The 24,186-nt window shown below is 44.5% G+C and overlaps 2 protein-coding genes and 1 pseudogene across 3 annotated transcripts in view; 1 reads left to right on the top strand and 2 right to left on the bottom strand.

Annotated features, from left to right (window-relative positions):
- Positions 1–3: 3 nt before the first annotated feature.
- On the bottom strand, positions 4–10,383 carry Pdcd7 (programmed cell death 7). Its single transcript, XM_076576524.1, has 5 exons — positions 9,453–10,383; positions 5,058–5,196; positions 2,978–3,214; positions 2,671–2,758; positions 4–1,091 (listed from the first exon to the last, which is right to left on the bottom strand). The coding sequence occupies exons 1-5, from the start codon at positions 10,323–10,325 to the stop codon at positions 968–970; spliced, it is 1,461 nt and encodes a 486-aa protein (XP_076432639.1). The 5' UTR covers positions 10,326–10,383; the 3' UTR covers positions 4–967.
- A 7,692-nt stretch (positions 10,384–18,075) lies between these two features.
- Positions 18,076–19,279, top strand: LOC102912250 (serine/threonine-protein phosphatase 2A 55 kDa regulatory subunit B alpha isoform pseudogene; annotated as a pseudogene).
- Positions 19,280–22,307: 3,028 nt separating this feature from the next.
- Clpx (caseinolytic mitochondrial matrix peptidase chaperone subunit X) overlaps positions 22,308–24,186 on the bottom strand; it is a 35,450-nt gene continuing 33,571 nt past the window's right edge. For both annotated transcript variants that reach the window (XM_006979334.4, XM_015998023.3), the window contains exon 14: positions 22,308–22,764. In XM_006979334.4, coding sequence (XP_006979396.1) covers positions 22,674–22,764 — 91 coding nt within the window. In that variant the 3' untranslated portion in view covers positions 22,308–22,673. The remainder of the gene's footprint in view (positions 22,765–24,186) is intronic.

The following is a 24,186-nucleotide window of genomic DNA, read 5'->3' as shown; positions in this document are numbered from 1 at the left end:
ACGAAAAGTGAAAAATGGTATTTATTTAGCTTTTAGGAAATTAAATAACAAAACCCAGAATAAAGCAAAACAAAAACCATAACATGTCATATGACTGATCATGTCCAAGCACAATAGCTCTTATTAATGAATATAAAAAATAAAATTTACCATTCATATTTGCTCTTTTCCCAACTTTTACTATATGGATATTTTTGGAAGCTTGAGCTAAGGGGGGGGGAAATCCCAGAGCCACCCCAGTCCCTACCATGTGACTGAGATTACGGTCCCATAGGGAAACACGTTTCTATTCCTGGAGACCCCACAGCTAGATCCCTCGGAACTCTATAGACTGGCGCTTTCACGAGGAACACAAGCACTGTCTGTCAGAGCACGAGCCGACCTGGTCTGGCCCTTGGGTTTTCTAAGCTCTCCACAGGACAGACACCAGTTCTAAGCCATCAGCATTCCTGGCAGCCCAGTCTACAGCCACTGCCAGGGTCCTCAGGAGCAGCCTCCCAACTGCACCAGACTGGGGTTAACAGAACTGTAGGTCAAACTCTTGACCTGCACTCCTGGGAGCTGGAGGGCAGTTGGAATGGGAGACCAGGAGTAGGGTGCTACCTCTCCTCAGTGAACACCTTCAAGCAGTAACCAAGTGCTGACCGTACTTACCCACCAAAATACAACAAACTACAGCAAATAGCAGGCCACATCAGACCAAGCCCCTCAAAACAGAGGCAGATTTAGTGAATGAAGGCCACTGCCGTGCTAATAACCTCAGTTCATCTAGGCCCTTTCCTGATGAAGCTTAGTATCTCCTGCTAAAGAGGCACGCTGGCCAGGGCAGGGCACAGAAGGAAGCAGACTTCCAGCCAGGACAATGCCGCATGGAGCTGAAGGTGTGCAGAAGACCACAGCAGGGATGACAGCATCGTAGCATCTAGAGCTGTAGTGCTCGCCTGTGGGACCACGCTCCCGGAGCCTCTTAATGCAGCTTAACAGCCGTTGCCCAGATGTCATTGCTGGGGATCGGGGGAAGGACCCATCCTTGGGGAACGGAGTTGCCTTTAGGATGATCAGACGGCACCAGGTACTGATCCCAATCATGCCTTAATAAGAACATTACAGAACAATGTTTATTTCTGGTTTTCCCCAAGCAAGATATTCAGAAACTATATTTCATATCTAGGATACTGTTTTCAAATGACATATGTACTAACCTGCTACAAAACTGGGTTTCTAGGAAGTATGCCTAGGGTCACATTAGTGTACACATTTAAGGAAAAACTTAAAAGTTTTTAAACTCTGTAAACAGCCAAACAGTGACTGTACAGTTGACACTTATCATTTGCAGAATCTATATTTCTAATTTCTCTCTCTCTCTCTGAGACAGGGCTGGGCTGAGGCTGGCCTTGAACTCCTTATCCACCTGTCTCTACCTCCTAAGTGTTAGGGCTACAGGCATGAGCCACCACACTTGGGTATATTAACAAATTTAAATCACCCCATGTGGCATTTTCATGGACAACCACAAATGCAGAGAAAGAAAAAAAAAAATCTGTCACATTCTGCTTTCATCTCTTCCGGCTTTATGGTACAAATCAGTGTCCTTTTCGTGGCCTGCTCTGTGACATGTGGTCAGTATTGTGTTTCTAGATTATAGACAGTTAGCCCTGATGTGATGCTTATAATCAACAGCATACATTAAATTATTGTCTTCAAACAGACACATGAAACAAGGTGGTGATCAGCTAATAAAAAAAAGTAAGACAAGGGCTGGAGAGATGGTTCAGCCGTAAGAACACTGGCTGCTCTTCCAGAGGACCAAGGTTTGACCTCCAGCACCCACATGGGAGCTCACGACTGTCTGTAACTCCAGTTCCATAGAATCTGGTGCCTTCTTCTGGCCTCCACAGACAGCAGGCACACATATTGTACAGACATACATTCAGGCAAAATACTCAATCACATAAAATTAAAAAAAAAAGTCAAGACAGGAAGCTCAGCTGTCTCCTTTAGGAGCAATGTCCAGTATTCTGTGACTCAATATTCACAGTAACTTGAGTACACACCCTGTCATCAATAATAGATTTAAAGGCTAAAACTGTGTATCAAAGTTAAAACTCTTCCTGAAAAATAAATTTGATATGCCAGAAAATTGCTTCCCAAGACTGAGAAATTACTGGAGTTTTGGTAGGAACTTCAGTTACTTTCAAGCTGTTCTTTGAGACCCCTAGGTCCTAAGATGTTTTAGCCTAGAGACAACAAAATGCTTCTAGTTTATACTGCCTGGGACATCAATCATTTACTTCATTTTACCTACTGACTACTCAAAAGACTGCATGTGGGCAAGAAGCTTTTCTCAAAAGAGAATGAAGAAAACAAGGCCAGCTATGGTGATGCAGGCCTTTAATCCAGCACTGAGGAGGTGGTGGCAAGTGGATCTCTGAGTTCAAGGACAGCCTGGTCTACAGCCAAGTTTCTTAACCTGTTCAAATGGAGATACTGACTTCCAAGAATTAATGAGGACTTTTAAGATACAAGCGGCACCCTTGAAATTCGCCAACACTACACACTCAAAAGGACCTTTTAAAAAAAAGATGCAGCAACAGACCTCAACAGTGGAAGCATTTCATCAAGAGCCTGCTGCTACCCAAGACAAAGGGACACAAGAGGCTGCCTTCTGACCTTATCTGAATGAGCGCAGGCAGGGAGTGCTCGGCCTGGAGGTAATACTGGCGGAATGGCTGTAAGAGGTGAGCAAGTGGGAAGTCATCTGAAAGAGAAAGGCACACATGTCACCCTGCTTGCTGTTCAGAGTGCCCGATTATGACAACAGGCTAACTTCATCTCTCGGGAACCCTGACCTCTACCATGCAGCTGAGAAGCTCAACTTGTAGTCAGGGCTGCCTTTCAGCTCAAGATGGGTTTCTCACAATAAAAGAACCATCAACTTAGATCTTTCCTCCATCTGCACTGGCAAGGGTAAACTTACCCGGATCTCCAAATAACTTGGACTCAATTTCTCGCTTCTGAAGTAAAAGTCTCTCTCTTTCTTTTCTCTGTTTCTTTTCTAATTCTCTTTTCCTCTCTTCCTCCTGTTCTCCTTCCAGCATAACTCGGAGGGCTCTCTCTTCAGCTTCATACAGTTCAGAGCGCTTTTTAATGAGTTTTCTCAGCCGCTGAAGATGGTTCTCAAAAGTCTCATCCGCTGAGGCAGGAGGACAGACCCCTGTGCAAAAAGAAGTAAATGGAGGTTCCTTTGCCTGTCCATTCCTAGGCAGTAAAAGAAGAGCAAGAGGATCGATCACCTAGGCAGCACCTGCCTTGTGTTTACACACACACTCCTAAGATAGCAGGGCACCACTGAGAAAACTGATGACCACCTCTCACTTTCCAGGAGAGGCAGGTCTGCACCTTCTCCATCTGACCTATTTTGGTTTCTTTACTGATCCTTACTTTGGCGTCCTCTGGAAGTTTGTCTTTTGGCCCTCATATCACTCTATAATCTCAAGGTCATTGCAACTCATGCTACTTGCTACTCATGTGTGTTGGGAGGGTTGTGTACACACATACACACACACACACACACACACCCCAGAGGAGGACATTAGCTGTCCTGTTCTATCACTCTTTGCCTTGTTCCCCTGAAACAGGGTCTCTCACTGAACCTGGAGCTAGGTTGGCACCTAGCAGCCCCCGCCATCCTCCTGAGTACAACCCTGCACTGGGACAAAGGCATGTGTAACTACATCTGTGTAGACCCTAAGTTCCTTAAACTTGACCGGTCAACTCAAGACTGTCCTCCCTGTTTCTGTCTCAGTAGGCGTAGCATCATCCTTTGTGCAGCAGACCAGGTTAGAACCCTGAAATCACCATAAAACAAACAAAGAAAAGGGAGAGGTGTTTGGTTCTGTAAGAGAGCTGCAAACTTCAGCAACTTTTAACCTTGCCTCTTACATACAACTGCCCTGAAAGAACCCGTGAGAGCATAGGTTCTGAATACACTGGAGGCTGACTTGTAGAAAGCAATCCGTTAGTGAAGGAGTCTGGCTCAATGCACAGCAGTTACACCCCAATAAAACCTCATTAAGGATCTAAAAGTTCTGTTCATAATATTTTTTCCTTTATCTAATTTTTTTTTTTTTTTTTTTTTTTTTTTTTTTTTGGTGTTTTGAGATAGGGTTTTTCTGTGTAGTCTTGGCTGTCCTGGAACTCACTCTGTAGACCAGGCTGGCCTCGAACTCATAGAGATCCACCTGACTCTGCCTCCCAAGTACTGGGATTAAAGGTGTGCGCCACCACCACCTGGCATCTAAACTTTTTTATTTTATGAGTAAGTACAGACACATTCATGTCATGGCATGCATGTAAAGGTCACAGAATAACTTTCAAGAGTTGATGGTTCCCCCTTTCTATAGTGGGGCCCAAGGTTCAAATTCAGGGCTTCAGGCTTGCCCAGCAAATGCTTCTTTCTCCTGAGTCATCTTGCTGGTCCTGGTGTCCTATTTTAAACCACACAGGGGAAACTATTAGTCAGACTGGCATTTGGTAACTTGTACATGTTGTGATGCAATTTCCTACGGGAGTAAAACACACCACCTGTCACTCTAATTCCAGGATATCGGCACCCTCTTCTGACCTCCATGGGCATTTACACACACATCATGCATACAGACAGTCACACAAACACAATATTAAAAACAGATTAAAAACAACAACAACAACAAAAAAACCAAATTTCTGAGCTACTGCTGTCAAGACCAGTTACTCTAAAGAGTACAAATAACTAAGTACCAAATATTCTTCCTCCAAAAATATTTGCAAGAAAAGCACAGAGGCCCAGGCCACCTCTGTTGTGACCTCTACAACAGAGAAGCTGAGGAGGACAACTGTCACAAGTTCAAAGCCAGCATGAGCTGCAGAGCTGAGATTCTATCTACAAGAAACAAAGACAGGGAAAGGTAGAAAGGAAAACACTCCCACCATGTTATGTGTACGACAACTGGATGGGGAGGAACTAAGACGGAGGAGGAGGAAGAGGGGGGAAAAGGAGAAATGCAGACTGTCCTTGCCTTTCCTTGCTGCGGCTTCTTTCCTCAGTTTCCTCAGTTTCTCTAAAGCACGCAGAATGTCCACCATTCTTTTAGTGTCCGATTGTTTTTTCCTTACTTCAGACAAGACCCCATCAGCAGCGGCTTTGAGTTCCTGCTCCTGAAGGGAAAAAGAGCCACAAGAACTTGTATTAGGAACCTCCTCACAGCAGATTAGCTCTCCCTGGAGGCAAGCTTCCAGAGAATCAGGCTGTCCACAACAGACCACCGAGTCTATGTTTCTATTTCCCAGGCCTAGCATGCTACACTGGTTCAGTCAAGGGCTTCTCTTCCTGGTTAACTAGACAACCATGTTGCCGCTCTGTTTGCTGAGACTGCCCCCACCCCCACGGAACCCAGGCTGGCTCTGACTGAACTCCGTCTTCTTACCTCAGCCTCCCACTGACGTGATCCACCTCTCCCAGATGATCACACAGCCTTCCCTTTTTGGTTTTGTTTTATTTCTAAGAGATGGTCTTACTCTGTCGCCCAGACTGGCTTCAAACTACAGCATCCACCTGCCTCAGCCTCCAGGTGCTGAGATCACAGATGTGAGCCACCACACCCAGCTCCAAAGAACCTTCTTAGAGGGGACCCTCTCCTCTCAGCAGCTTCAATACCTGCACTGAGTTCTTGTCTCTCAGTGTTTCCAGGTGTGGTCCAGGAGTGCCTGCATCCAATTTACTTTGTCAGGCTAAAGTTCTATTAAAAATGCAGATTAAGAGACCTGATTAATCAGCTCCCAAGGAGGACAAGAAATGGATCTGGAAAAGCCTAGGACTCTACAATGTCTCAGAGTAACACTAAGTTTGTCCTCCTCTGCTCCCAAAGATCCCAGAGATGGCTTCCACAATCGTCTCTCACACACTGGGGGGCCAGTCTTCCTGGGATCTGTTTTCCATATCATCATCTGCTCGCCTAGTTCTCTCCCATCTGTCAAGGGAGTGTCTGCAATCCCCCCACCACAGCCAGTGACGACGCTTCTCCACTCTCCTGCCTGGAAAACCGCAGCCGTCTGTAGCTGTTGCTTCACTTTAGCACTGCTTCTAAGGCTCAGCTCAGAGTCATTCCGTTATCTCGGGGCCTCCTCCAATGAACCAGACATTCCCCCTGGGCTCCTTCTACTACCTGTACTGACATGATCCCCTCAAGGCTCTAAGCAATCAAAGAAAAGCTACATTTTATTCCTCTCTAGCCCTGCTATCAGACACTAGGCCCAATACCTAATGGGCCCTTACGAAATGTTTGCTGAAGTGACTCTAATTTCATCAGATTAAAGTATTGCCTCCCTAGTGCTGACATTCCTGAGGGTACAATGCTAAAGTTTGCTATCAATATACTTCCCAGCAATGCTATACTGGTCTCTAGGACAGTGGTAGACACAGGGAAAAGGGAGATTGTACTGGCTAATTTCATGTCAACTTAACACGAGCTAGCTAGAGTCCTTTGGGAAGAGGGACACTCAATTGAGTGTCCAATTGTGGGTGGTACTACTGCTGTGGAATAATCTTTCTGTATATTGTGAATATGTATTACTTTCATTGGTTAATAAAAAGCTAACAGGCTGGTAGCTGGGCAGGAAGTTAGGTGGGAAAGCCAAATTGAGAATGATGGGAAGGAGGGCAGAGTCAGGAGAGACAGCAGCCAGTTGCTGGGCCAGCAGGACATATAAAAATGAGGTAACAAGCCATGAGCCCTGTGGCAAAGCATAAAGAGAAACATGGGTTAATTTAAGCGTAAGAGTTAGCTTGTAACAAGCCTGAGCTATCGACTGAGTATAATTCATATTCATCCTCTGAGTCAGTTATTTGGGACTGGGCTGTCGGTACAGGAAATTTCTGCCTATATGCTACCCATGGGCAGGTAGTCCTGGGATATATAAGAAGGCAGGCTGACCAAGCCCTGGAGAGTAAGCCAGTAAGCAACACTTCACGGTTTCTGCATCAGCTCTTGCCTCCAGGTTCCAGCCCTGTTTGAGTTCCTGTTCTGACTGCCTTTAATGATGGACTAGGGATGTAGAAGTGTAAGTGAAATAAACACTTTCCTCCCCAAGTAGCTGTTGGTAATGCATTTCATCACAGCAATAGAAATCCTAACTAAGACAAAAGTGTTAGCTGATTGTGGAGAGTAGAGAGGCAAAAGAACCCTTAGCACTGTCCCAACAAGACCCCAACAATGACACCAATAGACATGTTAGCATGGAATCGGGAAAGCTCCCAAAGCCTCCACCCTAGACAACTGCAGGCAACTGGGGGATGCTCAGAGCAAGAGAAATGGTCTTCCCCAAGGACTAACAGCTCAATTCATTACCAATACCACGTGGTCAGCCCTGAAATCATACACATACAAGTACCATTAAATGTACCGGTCAGGTTGTATTTATGTATACATGTAACAATAAGTAAAGAGAGAGGCCATGAATTTGAAAGAGAACAAGGGAGGTGCATGGGAGAGGCTGGAGGGAATAAACGGAAAAAGGGAAATGATGTAATTATATTTTCAAAACTAAAATATATATTCTAAAAAAGCAGCAGTGGGGCTGAGGAGATAGCTCAGCAGTTAGGAGCACTGGCTACTCTTACAGAGGACCAAGGTTCAGTTCTCAGCACCCATACAGTGGTTCACAACCATCTGTAACTCCAGTTCCGGGGGATCCAATGTCCTCCACTGACCTCCATGAGCACTAGGCACACATGCAGTGCACGTACATACATGCAGACAAAACACTCATATAAAAATGAATAAATCTTGCCGGGCGGTGGTGGCGCACGCCTTTAATCCCAGCACTTGGGAGGCAGAGCCAGGCGGATCTCTGTGAGTTCGAGGCCAGCCTGGTCTACCAAGTGAGCTCCAGGAAAGGCGCAAAGCTACACAGAGAAACCCTGTCTCGAAAAAAACCAAAAAAATAAAAATAAAAAAAAAATAAAAAAAAAAATGAATAAATCTAAAATAATAACAATAACAACAGCATTCAAAGGTAATGAGGATGCCTTCAGCCAACACTTGGTTCCACTGGCTCCACTGAAGAACATAAGATAGATAAGCTCTGAAAGCAGACAACCTAGACTTACATCTGATGTAATATTGGTACAAACTTGTGTGACTGTTGTCAAGTTAACTGTTTTAAGTCGCAATCTATAAAATTAGGTAATGAATTTCTCAGGGTTGTATGTAGGACATTAGTGTGGTGTCCACTATAGATGTGAGTGCTGGACTGGGGAAGGCAAGCTAGAAAACAGGGTAGCAACCAGGGACACCAATGTATTTGGGTTATGCACACTCTCCTCTTACAATAAATAATGCCCCTGGCAGCCAAGCTCCTTTGCCTCTCCAAACAATGCACCTAGCAACCTCAGGCCTCCATCTTTACATATACTCCTCCTCACTAAACAGAGGAATAGGTTTCTTCTCCCCTAATGACCATTGAACTTGGACAGTTTCTATTCAAACATATTCCTAATACATCCTACCAGGAGGGCCCATCCAGCTGGAACTGGTTTTTGGTGCATGCACAGTAAGGAAAAAGTTAAAGCTGTGTCCAAGTAAACTTTTAGAGTAACCTACTTACCAGCTTATGCCTATACACATGCCAAGTGCTCATGATTAAAATCAAATGCATCACGGGGAGGCACATATAGTAGAAAAGATCACAGGGCCTAATCTCTCAATCAAAATAGAGAACCATCTTCATTTGACACATTAGTAACCAAGTTCCTCCTCTAGAACCCTACAAAAGAAAGTGCCAAGAAACAGCCGGAGACTTTTGAGTATCTTCTCTCGTGTGGACCTTGTGGCTGCCAATCTTGACAGTGTATTCCTTCTAATCTGTACTTATTATTGCTTTTTTCTTTTTGAATAAAGTTTTCTTACTATTTTTGCAATTTTGTGTGAACCCTTATTTCAATCATTTGAATAAGAAGTATCTGGAAACACCTGGACAAGACAGACTCATACCACCCAATACACACAGATTCACAGTTTCAAACTAATAAACACATGAATCCTGGGGGAAACTATTATTAATCTCACCAGCTAATTGGGCTATAAAGGTCTCGAGGTGTGGCCCAAGTCCTCTAAATTTGCATGCTTAGGATACTATAAAACATAGTGCGGAGGCCAGTTAGTATTGAACATCAGTAAGTGGATCCAAATTGAAGCAGGGGACAGGAGGTGTGCCCTCTCAGAAATGTATCAGCGCGAACCTGTCATGTGTTTACGGGACTTCATAGTGTACGTTCTTGTGTACCATACATCCTCAAAACAGAACACAGAACAAAGAGGTGGTAAAGGCTAGCTTTCACGGATAAGCATCCAAGTAAACCAGCACGCAGATTCAGGTTCCAGTCACCACCGCTCCAACTGCATAGGAGTTCTCACCCGCTTCTTTTCCTCCACTTCCTGCACGCATTTCACCCTCCAGCGGTCAATCTCCTGCTCCCGTTCCGTGGCCTGCGCGGCCTCCGCCTCCCGCTCAGCCTCGCGTTCCCGGGCCCTCTCACGAAGCCGCAACCGGCGGCGCCGGACCCTCTCCAGCCTCCGTCGCGCCTCGCCCACATAGGCGGCCTGGGCCAGCGGCTGCAGCCGCTCGGCTAGCTCCGCTCGCAATGGCTCGGCCTGAGCGTGCAGCGAGGCCCAGGCCGCTCCGTCGGCCTCGGCTTCGCGCAGGGACTGCCCCAGGCTGCGTAGCCGCCGCACTAGGCGCAAAGCGGCGCGCAATCGCGCGCGCACCTCGCCCAGGCTAGGCCCGACGGGTGTGCGCGGGGGCCCGGGGCCGCCTGGCCGCCGGAGGTTCCCGAACACCGCCTCCAGCCACTGCCGGTCGCGCAGGCGCTGCAGGGCCGCGTCCCCGAGCACGTCGGGCGGCGGCGGCGCCTCGGCCCAGCGCGGGCTCCAGGGCGGCCCAGGGCCTGGAGGCGGTGGCCGCGGACGCTCGCCGGCGTCGGGCCCCGGGAAGGGCCGGCACTGCGGCGGCGGCGGCGGCAGCGGTGGGGGCGGCACCGGAAAGAAGGAGCCGCCGCTGCCACCGCCGCCGCCGCGGGAGGCCTCGGCCGGGGCGCGGGGCTGCAGCGCCAGCGGAGGCTGGAGGAAGGGGGCGGATGCCCCCGGGAAAGGGCCGGGCCGCTGGGGAAGAGGCGGCGGGAAAGCCGGGGAGGGCAGCGGCGGGGGCGGACAGCCGAACGGAGCGGAAGGCGGTGGCTGCGGGGGCGGCGGACCCGGGCGGCCCTGGGCGAAGAAGGGTGGCAGGGCCATGTCGGTAGTGCAGCGGCCGCGAACGCTGACAGCAACTCTGTGGACTTCTTCAGGCGAGTTCCGGGCGGAAGTGACGCTTACAACGCGCGACTCCCTGCTTCACTCGCCTCCCGGAAGTGCGTCGTTCTGCAGTGCAGTGGTCCAGTCTTGAATGCTCAAGTCCTTGTCCTTTTTCAAAGTTCTACGTGAGGGACGACAGAGACTCAGCCCGAGACTTCGGCCAAGATCCGAAAGACAGGAAGGAATTAATTAGAAGAGAGGAACACAGTCTGCATGGAAGCAGCATGTGCTAGTAATTTGTAGAATGCCTGTTGGGGGTCTGAAAGAATGCCAGTGCGTGGAGCACAGAAACACTAGGGGAACTTGGTGATCGATGGGAGATGGACGGAAGTTTAGTGTCCACAGTGTCATATCGGTTTTTTTGTTGGTTGGTTGTGGATTTTTTGGTTTGGTTTGGGTTGTTGCTTTTTGTTTTTTCAAGACCCGGTTTCTCCGTGAAACCCTGGCTGTCCTAGAACTCACTTGGTAGCCCAGGCTGGCCTCGAACTCAGAGATCCGCCTGCCTCTGCCTCCCGAGTGCTGGGATTAAAGGCGTGAACCACCAACGCTGTTCCAGGTTGCCAACTCTTAATGTTATGAATTTGCACGGGTCGGGGATCCCCAGCTGATATCCCAGGGCCAGGATATCCCATGCGAGCAGGGAGCCATGCTGGCATGTTGGGCAGATGCAGCCGTGGGCTGGCGGGTGACCCTCGCCATGTGGCATGCGCAGGGCCCCGGCTGCAGGCGACGGGACAGTCATTCAGGACCCAGACGCTGAGAAAGATAGGAAAGAGGGAGAGAAGAGAGAGAAAAGGGGTACAGAAAGAGAGGGGGATGGAGGGTGCACACCTCGTGGGAAGAAAATTGAAAGAGAGAGAAAGGGGAGGGTTTTTTTCCTTAAAATGGGGCTTTTATGTCAGGACGCAGGGAGGCGCCAAGGGGCAGATTAGAATACTAACACTTAAGAACAATGAAAAACCAGTGGTTATAAGCCAGAGTTGTGAAGGGAAGTCCTTCAATTTTATTAGTTAAAAAATTAAACGTCTTTGAAATAACTTATGATTCATACTCAGCTGTAAGAAACAATACAGAGTGCTTCTTTCTGCTGTCCTTTATCCCAGTTTCCCCACCTGTAACGTTTTATAAAGGTGCAATGCGGTCTGGAGAGATGGCTCAGAGGTTAAGAACACTGGCTGCGCTTCCAGAGGTCCTGAGTTCAATCCCCAGCAACCACATGGTAGCTCAAAACCATCAATAATGAGATCCGGTGCCCTCTTCTGGCCTGCAAGCATACATGTAGACAGAACACTGCATGCATAATAAACAAATAAAGCCAAGTGGTGGTGGTGGTGGTGGCGGCAGCAGCGGCAGCACTGGGAGGCAGAGCCAGGCGGATCTCTGTGAGTTTGAGGCCAGCCTGGTCTACAGAGCGAGATCCAGGACAGGCAAAAAAAATATAGTGGGATGCATGCCATGATGTGGAAGGAGGACAACTTGAGGGAGTAAGTTCTCTCCTTCCACCAACGGGGTCCCGAGAAACAAACCTGGGTCATCAGACTTGGTATCAAGGACTTCTACGCTCTGAGCCATCCAAATTGTTTTTTTTTTTTTTTTTTAGAGTAGCCTTACCTTTTTATTTTCACCAGCAATATGAGCAAACTTGATTCTCTGCATTCTCATATCCTTCCCTTTAAAGTATCTTTTCACATATTTTGTATTTTCTAATGGAATCTTCTGTTTATGTGTATGTGACTTTGGGCCAGCACATGCCATGGCACATGTTGGAGGTCAGAGGTCAACCTTCAGGAGTCTGTTCTCTCTTTCCACTGTGGGTTCCAGGGATTGAGCTCAGGTTGTAGTGTTTGCAATGGCAGGTATTTTTGCCTAATAATCCTTGCTGGCCCTTACTGTTTCTTTTTAAATGTATGTCTGAGTGTATGTGCATGTGTATAAGCCAGAAGAGGGCCTCTTTCTCCATCACTCTCTGTTCTATATTGGGTGTGGGTTCACAAGGATCTGTGGAATCAAGACACAAAGGCACCTCAAGGATGAAATTAGCCTTTCCAGCTGCAGGGGGACCAGCCTCTCTGGACTGCTTAGCAAAGGGCTTTTTTATTGTTCTCCAGTTTACACCTTTTAGCAAGTTAACTTCTGTATCCCAAAACCTCTTATCTAAGCCCCCCAAAGAGACAATGACAAATGCAAATTCTCAGTTAAGGAATACCACAGTTCTCTGGGTTGTCCTCAACCAAGTTTGCACAGGCTTTGAGATGGCTCAGAGGATAAGAGCACTGGCTGTTCTTTCTAAGGTCCTGAGTTCAATTCCCAGCAACCACGTGGTGGCTCACAACCATCCATAATGACATCTGGTGCCCTCTTCTGGCCTACAGGTGTACACGCAGGCAGAACATTGTATACATGATAAATAAATCTTTAAAAAAAAAAAAGAAAGAAAGAAAGAAAGAAAGAAAGAAAGAAAGAAAGAAAGAAAGAAAAGAAAATTCCCAGACAAGATCCACATAGAAGGTGCCGGGAGACAGAAGAAGGCAGATTAAAGCTGGGTGCCGGCTGCACCTCTGCGGGAACTCTCCCAACACCTCTCCATCTGATGCCTGCTAAGCCATCTCACCAGCCCTCCTGAGTTAACTTTTGTCATGTGTGTGACTTTAACTGGATCAAGGTATTTCTTTGCACCAAGGAATGTCCATTTGTTGCAGCATCATTTTAATTTTTTCCAGTTCTGGGCAGGCCTCAAATATGCTAGCCAAGAACTCCACCACTTAGCAATACCCCTGAGCCCTGCTTTCACCTTTTATGGTACTTCTACAGTCTGAGCAGCTTAACTACATGATAGACGTGGAGGTCTGAATGAAAATGGCCTCCATGGGTTCATATATTTGCATGCTTAGTCCTCCGCTGAAATGTTTGGAAATGATTAGGAGGTGTGGCCTTGTTGGAGGAAGTGTATCACTGGGATGGGCTTTAAGGTTTCAAAAGCTCATGCCAGGCCCAGTCTCTCTCTCCCTCTCTCTTCTCCCTGCCTGCTACCTATGGATCAGGATGTAAAGCTCTCAGCTACTGCTCCAGTGCCCTGCCTGTCTGCTTCCTGCCATAATAATAATGGACTAACTAACCACCTGAAACTGACCAAGCCGAAGTTAAATGCTTTCTTTTGTAAGAGTTGCTTTGGTCTTGGTGTTTCTTCACAGCAGTGGAACAGACTAAGACAACAGACATGCCCCACTTCATATTTTCATCAATACTATTAATCACCTTCTATGCCAAGAGCTGAGGTCTAGAAGGTGAGGTAGAAGGGTTTCTTTCTCTTTTTTTTAAAGTATTTATTTATTATGTATACAGTGTTCTGCCTGCATGTATGCCTGCAGGCCAGAAGAGGGCACCAGATCTCATTACAGATGGTAGTGAGCTACCATGTGATTGCTGGGAATTGAACTCAGGACCTCAGGAAGAGCAGGCAGTGAGTCATCTCTCCAACTTTGAAGACAGACCCTCTGGTGTCTGAAAAGAATTCATGTGGCCCCACTTCCCAAGGTGCCTCTCAAACTCAGAAGCTTAGCTTTTTAAGTGTGTGGGTGTTCTGCTAATATGGATAGCTGTGTACCGTGTACATGCAGTACCTGTAAATGCCAGAAGAGGGTATTAGTTTCCTCTGGAAATGAACCATATGGTTGCTGTAGTAAATCAAACCTTGGTCCTCTGGAAGAGCAGCCACTAAGCCATCTCTTTAGCCCTAAACTTTCCAGAAACTCTGTGAAATTGTACCATTCAAAACCTTCAGCTATCTTTAAATTATGTAAGGTATAATTTTGTATTTTCCAAATGGCTGCTCAGTTGTCATTACCAATCATTGAATAGTATTCCTTTTCCTCATAAATTTTAAACATCTTTTTACACTTAAATTTTCTTCATTTCTGATTTCTAGACTTCATTCTTTTCCATTATCTAGTTGCTCATTCATGCATTGGTACCTTTTAAAAGGTATCTATTTATAATTATGTTTAGATTTAATTTTGACACTGTGTATTAGTGTTTTGCCTGCATGTATGTATATATATATATATATATATATATATATATATATATATATATATATATATATATATATAGTGTGTGCAGTGCCCATAGAGGCCAGAGGAGAGTACCAGATCCCCTTATTATTAGAATTACACATAATTGTTAGCTATCATGTGGATACTGGGAAAGCAATAGCATGCCTTTAATCCCAGTACTTCAGAGGCAGAGAAGCAGATGGCTCTCTGTGAGTTCAAGGCCAGCCTGGTCTACAAAGTGAGTTCCAGGACAGCCAGTGCTACATAGAGAAACCCTATCTCAAAAAAAAAAAAAAAAAAAAAAAAATTAGTGTTTTTTAAATGCAAAAGCTATGAAACCTCCTTATCTAGTTGGTTAAATCCTAGATTCTGCTGCTAGTTGTATGAACATGGGGAAGCTATGTTCATATGCTATATTCAAGCATTATGAGCATCTGTCTCTTCAAAGAATTATCTTTAATTTTTTGTTTATTTGTTTTTGGAGACAGGGTTTCTCTGTGTAGCCCTGGCGTCTGTCCTGGAACTCACTCTGTAGACAAGGCTGGTCTTGAACTCACAGATATCTGCTTGCCTCTGCCTCCCAAGTGCTGGGATTAAGGGCATGCATTACCACCACCCAGTTAAAATTGCATTTTAATTGGTATTTTTATTGAAATACTAGATTTATAATGCCCCCCCTTTTCCAAGACAGGAGTTCTTTATGTATTCTTGGCTGTCCTAGAACTCACTATGTAGTCCAGGCTGGCCTCAAACTCAGAGATCTGCCTGACTCTGCCTCCCTAGTGCTGGAATTAAAGACATTGCCATACCCAGCTCAAGGATGCTTTTTTTTTTTTTTTATTCAATTGATTTATTAGATTTTGGTATCTTGAAAGACTCAGACTCAGTTTTTATCTTTAAATAAGAGATCCATTGTACCAAACAAGCATTCAAAGGGAAAAACATAAAAGAAGTCTTATAGCAGTAATGTCCCATCTAAGGGTATTTCTGATGGAATGTCTTCTGCTAGGTTTTCAGGAGTTGTCTGACTGTAAAGATGCTGCTCCAGGCAGGGTAGTTTGCCTTTCCTCTATTTTCCATCTGGAACTAATCATCAGGAGAGTTAGTCAAGTACCTCATGTGTTTAGCAATTTTGATAGCTATTTCTCCTAAATGTTGGAGATTATGAAAAGATAGTTGCAAATGCAAGTACGAGCGTGCACACACACTCATGCATGTAGCCCAGGAACACATACCAGACAAAGTATGCTCCTGTGGGAATTGGCAGATGGACAACCAGCAATATGGTCCTTGATTTTAGACATAGATTTGACACATGGACAATGAAAAAACTGGTTTCATTTATTTTGCTAAATGAACATTACATGTCCTCAGCCTTTAACTATTCTTTATCTATCATGAATTTGATGTTACACTATATCCCTCATATTTCGGAGCAAATCAGTTCAATATCCTAAACGTTAGGCCCTACAAAAGCTGCACTTGATGACTGAGATTCAGACAGTTAAGGGATGACCAGGCTAAGATCATCTGTTGAGGTAGTTAGGCATCAAGGATGCTTTTTTAACATCCAATTTCCTCATGAAGAATATGGAGAGCATTTTGTATTAGTCTGCAAACATGCTCACCTTCTAAGTTCTTACTGATGCTCTCCCTATCCAATCCATTGCAGCCAGAGTGTTTTTTTTTTTTAATTAAATATGACATTTCTCTGTACAAAAGCTTCCAGCGGCTTCTTAGAGCCAAAGAAAGAAATTGGAAACAGCAAGACTTAACTTTTAGCTTTTCTGTAGAGAACAAGCTAACAGATGGGAGAGATATGGGTTCAAGGAAGTCTTTTCTTTGCTTTTTTTGTTTTTGTTTTGCTTTTTTTTTTTTCTTCAAAACATGGTTTCTCTGTGTAGCCCTGGCTGTCCTGGAACTCACTATGTAGACCAGGCTGGCCTGGAAGTGGAAGATCTGCCCACCTCTCTCTGCCTCCCAAGTGCTGGGATTAAAGGAATGAGTCACCACTGCCTGGTTTTTTTATTTTTATTTTTTATTTTTTGTGTGCTGGTGAGAGAGAATGTGTGTGAGTGTTGGTGCAGTTTGGATGGAGGTCAGAGGTCTAGTGGGAGTTGGATCCTGGGGACTTAACTAGGGCTGGCAGCAAGCACATTTACCCTCTGAGCCACCTGGATGACCCATGGTTTGTTTTTTTACTGATGACACCTGATCTGAAAAAAAAAAATAAGAAAATTGGTAAGATAGAGGGACACACATTAAAGCAATGTTCTAAAGTAAGTTTCCAGCCATGTTTGCTTCCATTTATTTCCTCAGAGCCTGCCCTTGGCCACACTGTAAAATGCACATCTAATCATGGCCAACTCTGGCTTGAAACTTTGATCTCACTACTTTCTGTAAAAAGAAATCACCATTTAACCTGGCCTGCAAGGATTGTTTTATTCTTTTGAGACATGGCCTCACTATATGACCCTTGGCTGGCCTGGAACTGTAGGTAGACCAGGCTGGCTTTGAACTCACAGAGATCGGCTTCCCTCTGCCTGGATCAAAGGTGAGTACCACCACTCTGGCATATGTGCAAGGTCTGGCCAGTTTGTTTTAGAAACAAGAGTCTTACTCTGTGGATAAGGCTGGCCCCAAGTTGACAATTCTCCTGTCTCAGCCCTCTGAGTGTAGAGATTATAGGCTTAAGTCACCACACCAGGATAGACTTTAAATGTAGGGACAACTACTGCTGGCCGAAATGAACAAATGGGGCTTCATCTTCCCCTGAGAAAAAGTTCGGCATAATAGCTAGAAAGATACAGGGAAGCTTGGGAGGTTTGCTAACGGAAGGAATGCTTAGATGCTACTACAGTGACTCACAAGGTACGAGATGGAAAGTGTCAGAGACACTACCAAGGACTAAAGACTTTCAGGAATGAAAGGGAATCACCAGTCCCAGATTATATGTGGAGTGATTCAGTTTTGCTAACAGGGAATGTTCAGTTCAGACAGGTGAGGAAGGTAGTCACAGATGGTGGGATGAATTCCAATGTCTTCAGCTAATGAGAGAATGTTAAATGGGCATCTCAAGAGTAGTGACAGGGACTTCTTTTGAAAGTGGAGTCACCTGCTCCTGCCACTGCTGCCACCACCCAGGGAGAAAGGAGGAGGCCAAGTGGAGATGACCCAAACTGCTTCCCGGGAGTGGACCAGCCCCCACACTTATTTACCCCAGGAACTCTTGAGGAATGAGGGATAAGAGACTTAGTTAGAAATAAGGAGAGAGAAACAGAGAAAACACAGGATAGACTCGGGTGGACCTGGATCCTTATCCACCGACCTAGAACTTTATTCCAAAGGTCTATTTATAGCAATGCCAAAGGGTGGAGCAAAAGACCTCCCCCTTGCTGGTTAGACCCTTACAAATACCTGGTACCCAGGCCCATGGTCCAATCAACCTCCCATGCAGTCCTGCTGGGTACAGCCACTAGGAAACCTCGTGGGCTCCAACACTTCCCTTTCTCCCTGCTTCCTGCCCCCTCCCCCATCAAGTGCCAGCTGCCACAATCCCCACCCTGGACCCTACATCCCCAGGTGAGGGGGCTGAGCCCTGATCCCAGAGATCCCAAGGATCCTGGTAGGGTCACCATTTGCAGCAAGACATGACAGAAGGAGGAGGAAGTGATATTCAGTGGTGACTTTCTCAGATGATGTAAATGAACAAAACCCAAACTCACAGCAGAGGACACAATGTTTACAGCACCTTTCAGAGCCACAAGCTGGAATTTGACTTCTTGCAAAGCTTATAAATACAAGATCAACAAAATCAAGTGACTACCCCAGAAAAAATACTGTTGTTTTTGTCTAATAACAATAAAACAATAAATTATGGAAAATCAGTGAAAGGGACTTTTAAAAGCCCAGAAGGCTATAACCTGAAAGAGGAAATGGAAGGTATAGAGCCCCTACCATAGCCACCACATGACGGCTGCCAGTCTTTAAGCCCATTGATCTAATGGTAGAGGCCAGTCCATGAAGAATGTTTGCAATGCTCACACCTATCACATCAACTCAAATTTCCATCAGCAGTGATTATGAAACTCACTCACCAGCAGATGATTTTCAGAATAATCTCTAGCATCTGGAAATTATAGATGGGAGTTTTAATATTGTGGATATCAAGCCAGGCAATATGGAAAAGCTCCATCTGGAGCAGCACAATTCTCTCCCAACAGCATCACACATCTGTGTACCAGCAGTACAGGAACAATGGGCTATGTGACATAAGGGCATCTGCACTCTGTCACATGCAATCTAAAAACTGTTTGAAAACCTCAAGGACTCAGCAATAGGCTTTTTTTTTCTTTCTGAAATCATATCTATGTCTGATGTAAAATTCAGCCATAGGGGTTGCTATATGATAATTAGGGAGGCAGTCAGAATTCAGGACTTGAATAGAAAAACAGGCCTGTGGAGACAAACCAAATGCACCAATGAATGCCTCAGAAGTAAACATTGCTCACTGTAAAAAAAACAACTGCATATTTGACAAATTTGAATGTTAGTGTTGGCATGACTAGATAGTGTAGTTTCTTCAGAATGATAGCCACAAAGCGAGATAAAACGCTATAAGCATCACAAGAGAACACTAAGCTTCACTTAGCTCTGAAGCCACGTCAAGTCTGTGCAAGCCGCAAGTGAAAGAGGAAATAAGTGTCGACAACCTGGACTTCAACGAGAAAATTCCTCCTACAGCCTGGCACCCCAAGAACACCATTGCTGTACTGACTATAATCTATACATATCTCAACATAAATTAGGTGGGCGTTCCTAGCAGAGGAGTTGCTTCCTGCTTAGGGAGATAGCACAGTTCACTAGAGTGTCCACAGTATTTGACACCGCTGTTCTACAACATGGATAGCTACATGGAGAAAGCTGTGTGGAGGCATTACGGACTGCTCTCCATGTCTGCCAGCCATTCAGGGGAGGGGAGGGCACTTTTAATATAGTGACTTCGTGCACCATTTTGCCTGGTGGACTGGACTGTGTCAGCACTGATGTATTCCACTTTTTATGCTTTCTCTTGTGATGTCATCAGACGTAGTGAACACCTTTACGCACCCTCATTACTTTTTTCATTTGTGGGGCACACTTCCGTTTTAAAATGAAATCCAGCTCATTTTTACAGTGGATTGCAGCATTTCTCTTCTATGGCCTCCTGACTTCTCCCTCCAGGATCCCTTCCTCCTGCTCTCCCCACCTGGTCTTGGTGGTATATTTTATAAAAAGGGAATAAAAGCCATCAAAATGGGCCCATTCGAAGTCAGTGGTAACAGGTGTATGTGTTGTGAACAAGTATTTTAATAACAGTCGGCTGTAATCACCTCCTGCCATGTCTGGAACTGAAAACCAGGGGGGAAGCTACTACTGAATAAAAGTGACAAAAGATGGGGGCAAAAAAAAAAAAAAAAAAAAAAAAAAAAAACAAGAGTAATAACAGGAAGTCATAGTTATTACCTACTTCTGAATCCCCGAGGCTCCCTAGATTCATCTTACTTTGGAGGTTTTGATTTTATTCCCCTTCTTTTCTGGTAAATTCCTGATTGTTCTTCCACACTCATTAGTCTACCACATATGGTGTTTACCTTACCCACTGAAGCTTGTGTCTGTCCCCTACAATGCTCGTAAGGTCCTTGTCCCCAGTTCAGGTTCCAAAGCAGGACATTTACCGGGTTTTGTTGTTTTTGATACAGGGTTTCTCCGTAGTTTTGGTGCCTGTCCTAGAAACTTGCTTTGTAGACCAGGCTGGCCTTGAACTCATAGAGATCTGCCTGCCTCTGCCTCCCAAATGCTGGGATTAAACACATGTACCACCACTGCCAGGCTTAGGTATTTTCAATAACATTTAACATAAATATTAGTAAAACTTGGTTGACAGGATCTACAACTAGGAACATTCATTAGAGGGACCAAGCCTGGAATAAAGTAGCTCATATGACATCTGTGCTCTTTACAAATGACACCAACAGCCAGGCATGGTGGTGCACGCCTTTAATCCCAGTACTCAGGAGGCAGAGGCAGGCGGATCTCTGAGTTCAAGGTCAGCCTGGTCTACAGAGTGAGTTCCAGGACAGGCTATAGCTATGTATAAATTGAGTCCCTGTCTACAAAAAAGTTAACCATTAACCTTTTTTTTTTTTTTTTCTTAGCTGAGGATCGAACCCAGGGCCTTGTGCTTGCTAGGCAAGCGCTCTACCACTGAGCTAAATCCCCAACCCAACCACTAACTAAAGAAGTGGCCTACTCTTCTGGCACAGAGTTCAGGGCTATGTAGAGAGACCCTGCCTCAAAAGACCAATCTGGCTGCTTGGCACTGTTGACGCACAGTGCACTGTCCACCACCGTGGACACACCAGTATGGTAGCTTTTTTTGGTGGGGAGGGTTGGTTTTTTGAGGCAGGGTTTCTCTGTGTAGCCCTGGCTGTCCCAGAACTCACAATGTAGATCAGCCTGGCCTCGAACTCACAGAGATCTGCCTGCCTCTCTCTGCCTCCAGTGCCCTGGACCACAGTAGCTTTTATTTAGTCCTTTTGTTTTAGCCAGGTGCCAGAACCTAAATTCCAGGATAAATCATAATTGTATTTGGCTGTGTTTGTCTCCTAGTCCATTTTTGGAGAATTGTTTTAATATATTTAGAAACTGCCAAGTTTACTCTTTAAAAAATGGAAATAATTCTTTTAAGGGAAGGATAATAAAATTATAGTACAAAAGACTTAATGAGACCAGAACCATTACTATGGAGAACAGGGACATCTGTTTCTGTTCCTTTCTGCAGCTACCAGGGTTAGGTATCTGCAAAATTTTTTTTGTTTTGTTTTGTTTTTGTTTTTGTTTTTGTTTTTGTTTTTGTTTTTCGAGACAGGGTTTCTCTTGTGTAGCTTTGGTGCCTTTCCTGGAACTCACTTGGTAGCCCAGGCTGGCCTCGAACTCACAGAGATCTGCCTGGCTCTGCCTCCCGAGTGCTGGGAATAAAGGCGTGCGCCACCACCGCCCGGCTGCTATCTGCAAAATTTAATGTGCATCCCCATCCTACTTCACATCCCTTACATCATAGAAAACCCAAGTCTTCAATGGGATTTAGACTTTAAGTGTTTGGTGTGTTTCCCAGGGGAAAAGTGGGTGAAAAGAAAATTCAACGTTCTAAAGCTGAAAAAGAAAAAAAATGAATACTGTGATGTAAAGAACTTCAAGTAAGATTGAACTGAATGAATGTTATAAAACTTGTAACACATTGGAAGAAAAGCATAAAAGATACTTATGGACTTAGATGCTGTTTTCATGAGTTTTCCTCACCCCCATGTCTTTGTTTTGCCCTATAATACACAGTAGTAATTTATATGTCAGTGAGGACAATGATTAATGATAAAACATCAGATTTTTTTCATGTTTAGTATGAAAATTGACAGATACCTAGCACCAATAGACAAAAAACCAAATTCAGTATTTTAAGAAAAGTGCACACTATTATTTTATTTAGTCCGGTACATGGCTGACAAAGCATGCTGCTTAAAGAATTAGTTATTTATTGTCTTCTTCTGACTAGTAAATCAGACTATTAATTCCATCTACTCACTGATGGTACTAAAAATGGTTCAAAGATAGCAAATAAGTCAGACAAGCCATCAAGAGGATGGATCTTTTTTTATGGTACCGGCTGGGAAACCAATGTCATGCACTAGCCGAAAAGACTCAAAAATGTGGGTTTCCATGATATTTTCCATATCTGAAAACTATCTGGTCCAGTTTTTTTTAAATAAAAATTCTAATATTTCCAGGAAATATGGGTAGAAAAGGGTAACACTAAAGAATGGGATCCCAACACTCAACTTTAAAGAATTTATTTTCTCATTTGTAGAGTAGCATTATTGTAAAGTCCACAGTTATTGCAACACCTGCATTGCTTAAAAGAATTCCTAAGAATTTTGTTAAAGCATATTTTTAAAAAACAGAACCAAAATAATATACATTTTTATCTCTAAACATTGTGTCATTAAAGTCCATGTAATGTCTTCTGTATAAATCAATGTGATGTTACAATAATATACATGATCGGATTCTTATCTTAAAGGCTTCTGACCATGTATGATATCCAAGATAGATTCAATGCCTTTAATGCCAGACTGCAGAAACTGTTATGACCCTAAACAAAACAAGGGAAAGCTGTATGTACAGGCAGGAGTCTGACAGTTTAACTGTTTGCAGCATCTGCTTGGCGAGGCCATCCATCCTCCTCAACTCCAGAGTCATACTCCTCTTCAGAGGACTCTTTCGATGGAGCCCTGTAATGAAAAGTCATGTTTGTTTTTCAACAAAATTGGAAGTGAATATGATTTCTAGACTCAGAACAGTAAACTAATCTTCATAGCTAAATAGCCCCTCAAAATAGAAAAGAAGAAGAGTATTTTTAATATTAGGATTGCTTAGTGGTGAAATATGGGAATTAAGTCATAAAGGAGTTCATCAATTTCCCTAATAAAGCTACTGCTGAAATGCACGGCAATTTATGAACCAAATCCAGACCATTGTCTGCTTTGTAAACAAAGATCTACTGGGATACTGACACACTCGTTCACTCATGTGTTGTGTATGGCTGCATCTGTGCTGGGGGCAGTTTTGAGCGGTTGCAGTATTGAAAGCAGGGCTCTGAAGAACTTATATGAGAAAGTCTGCTGATTCCTAGAATAGATAAAACAGAACTGTCAAATCTGCCAACTGGTATGACACTGAGGGAAAATAAACTTTGTAAACAAAGATTTGGTCTTATGCAAGTCATTAAAAAGAGCTGAATGTACTGGTACACACCAGTAATCCCAGCACTCAGGAGTTCAAGGCTATTTCCTAGCTCAGTGACTTCAAGGCCAGTCTATGTCCAAAAAATAAACACATGGGGCAAGCCATGAAAAAAAGTCATTCATCAATTAGTGAAATATATATATATTTTGGTTTTTTGCGACAGGGTTTCTCTGTGTAGCTTTGCGCCTTTCCTGGAGCTCACTTGGTAGCCCAGGCTGGCCTCCAACTCACAGAGATCCGCCTGGCTCTGCCTCCCGAGTGCTGGGATTAAAGGCGTGCGCCACCAACGCCCGGCGTGAAATATATTTTAATCTCTAGATATTCAACCTAAAGTCTGATTTTTGCTTTGTTTTTTCTATTTTGTGAGACAGGGTTTCTCTGTGTCACCCTGAATGTCTTGAACTCATTCTGTAGACCAGGCTGACCTCAAACCCAGAGATCTGCCTGCCTCTGCCTCCTAGGTTTTGTTTTGAGACAGTGTCATGATGTAGTCCAGCTTAGCCTCAAATTCACAGTCTAAATGGAGATAAAATTCTGGCATTGTTCGTATCCCCTCCACACACAGATGATATATGCCTCTTTACATAATGCTTGCTGCAGGAAAAGTAGAGGTGGGGCTGGAGAGATGGCCCAGAGCTTAAGAGCACTGGCTGCTCTTCTCGAGCTCCTGAGTTCAATCCCCAGCACCCACATGGCGGCTCACAACCATCTGTAATGCACAGATGTTCATTCAGACAAAACACCCATATACATAAAGTACATTTTTTTAAAAATAGAGGCTAATTTTGAAGATCATTTCACAAAATTACTTTATAAACCATATTAGATTTTTCTTACAGAAAATGATTATTTCCCTTATAAATAAGAAGTGATCCATGTTAGCAGTAAGGACAGAAGGATAAGCTCGA

This window comes from Peromyscus maniculatus, chromosome 7, assembly GCF_049852395.1.
Source record: "Peromyscus maniculatus bairdii isolate BWxNUB_F1_BW_parent chromosome 7, HU_Pman_BW_mat_3.1, whole genome shotgun sequence".
Lineage (NCBI taxonomy): Eukaryota > Metazoa > Chordata > Mammalia > Rodentia > Cricetidae > Peromyscus > Peromyscus maniculatus.
This window is presented reverse-complemented; position numbering and strand designations above follow the sequence as displayed.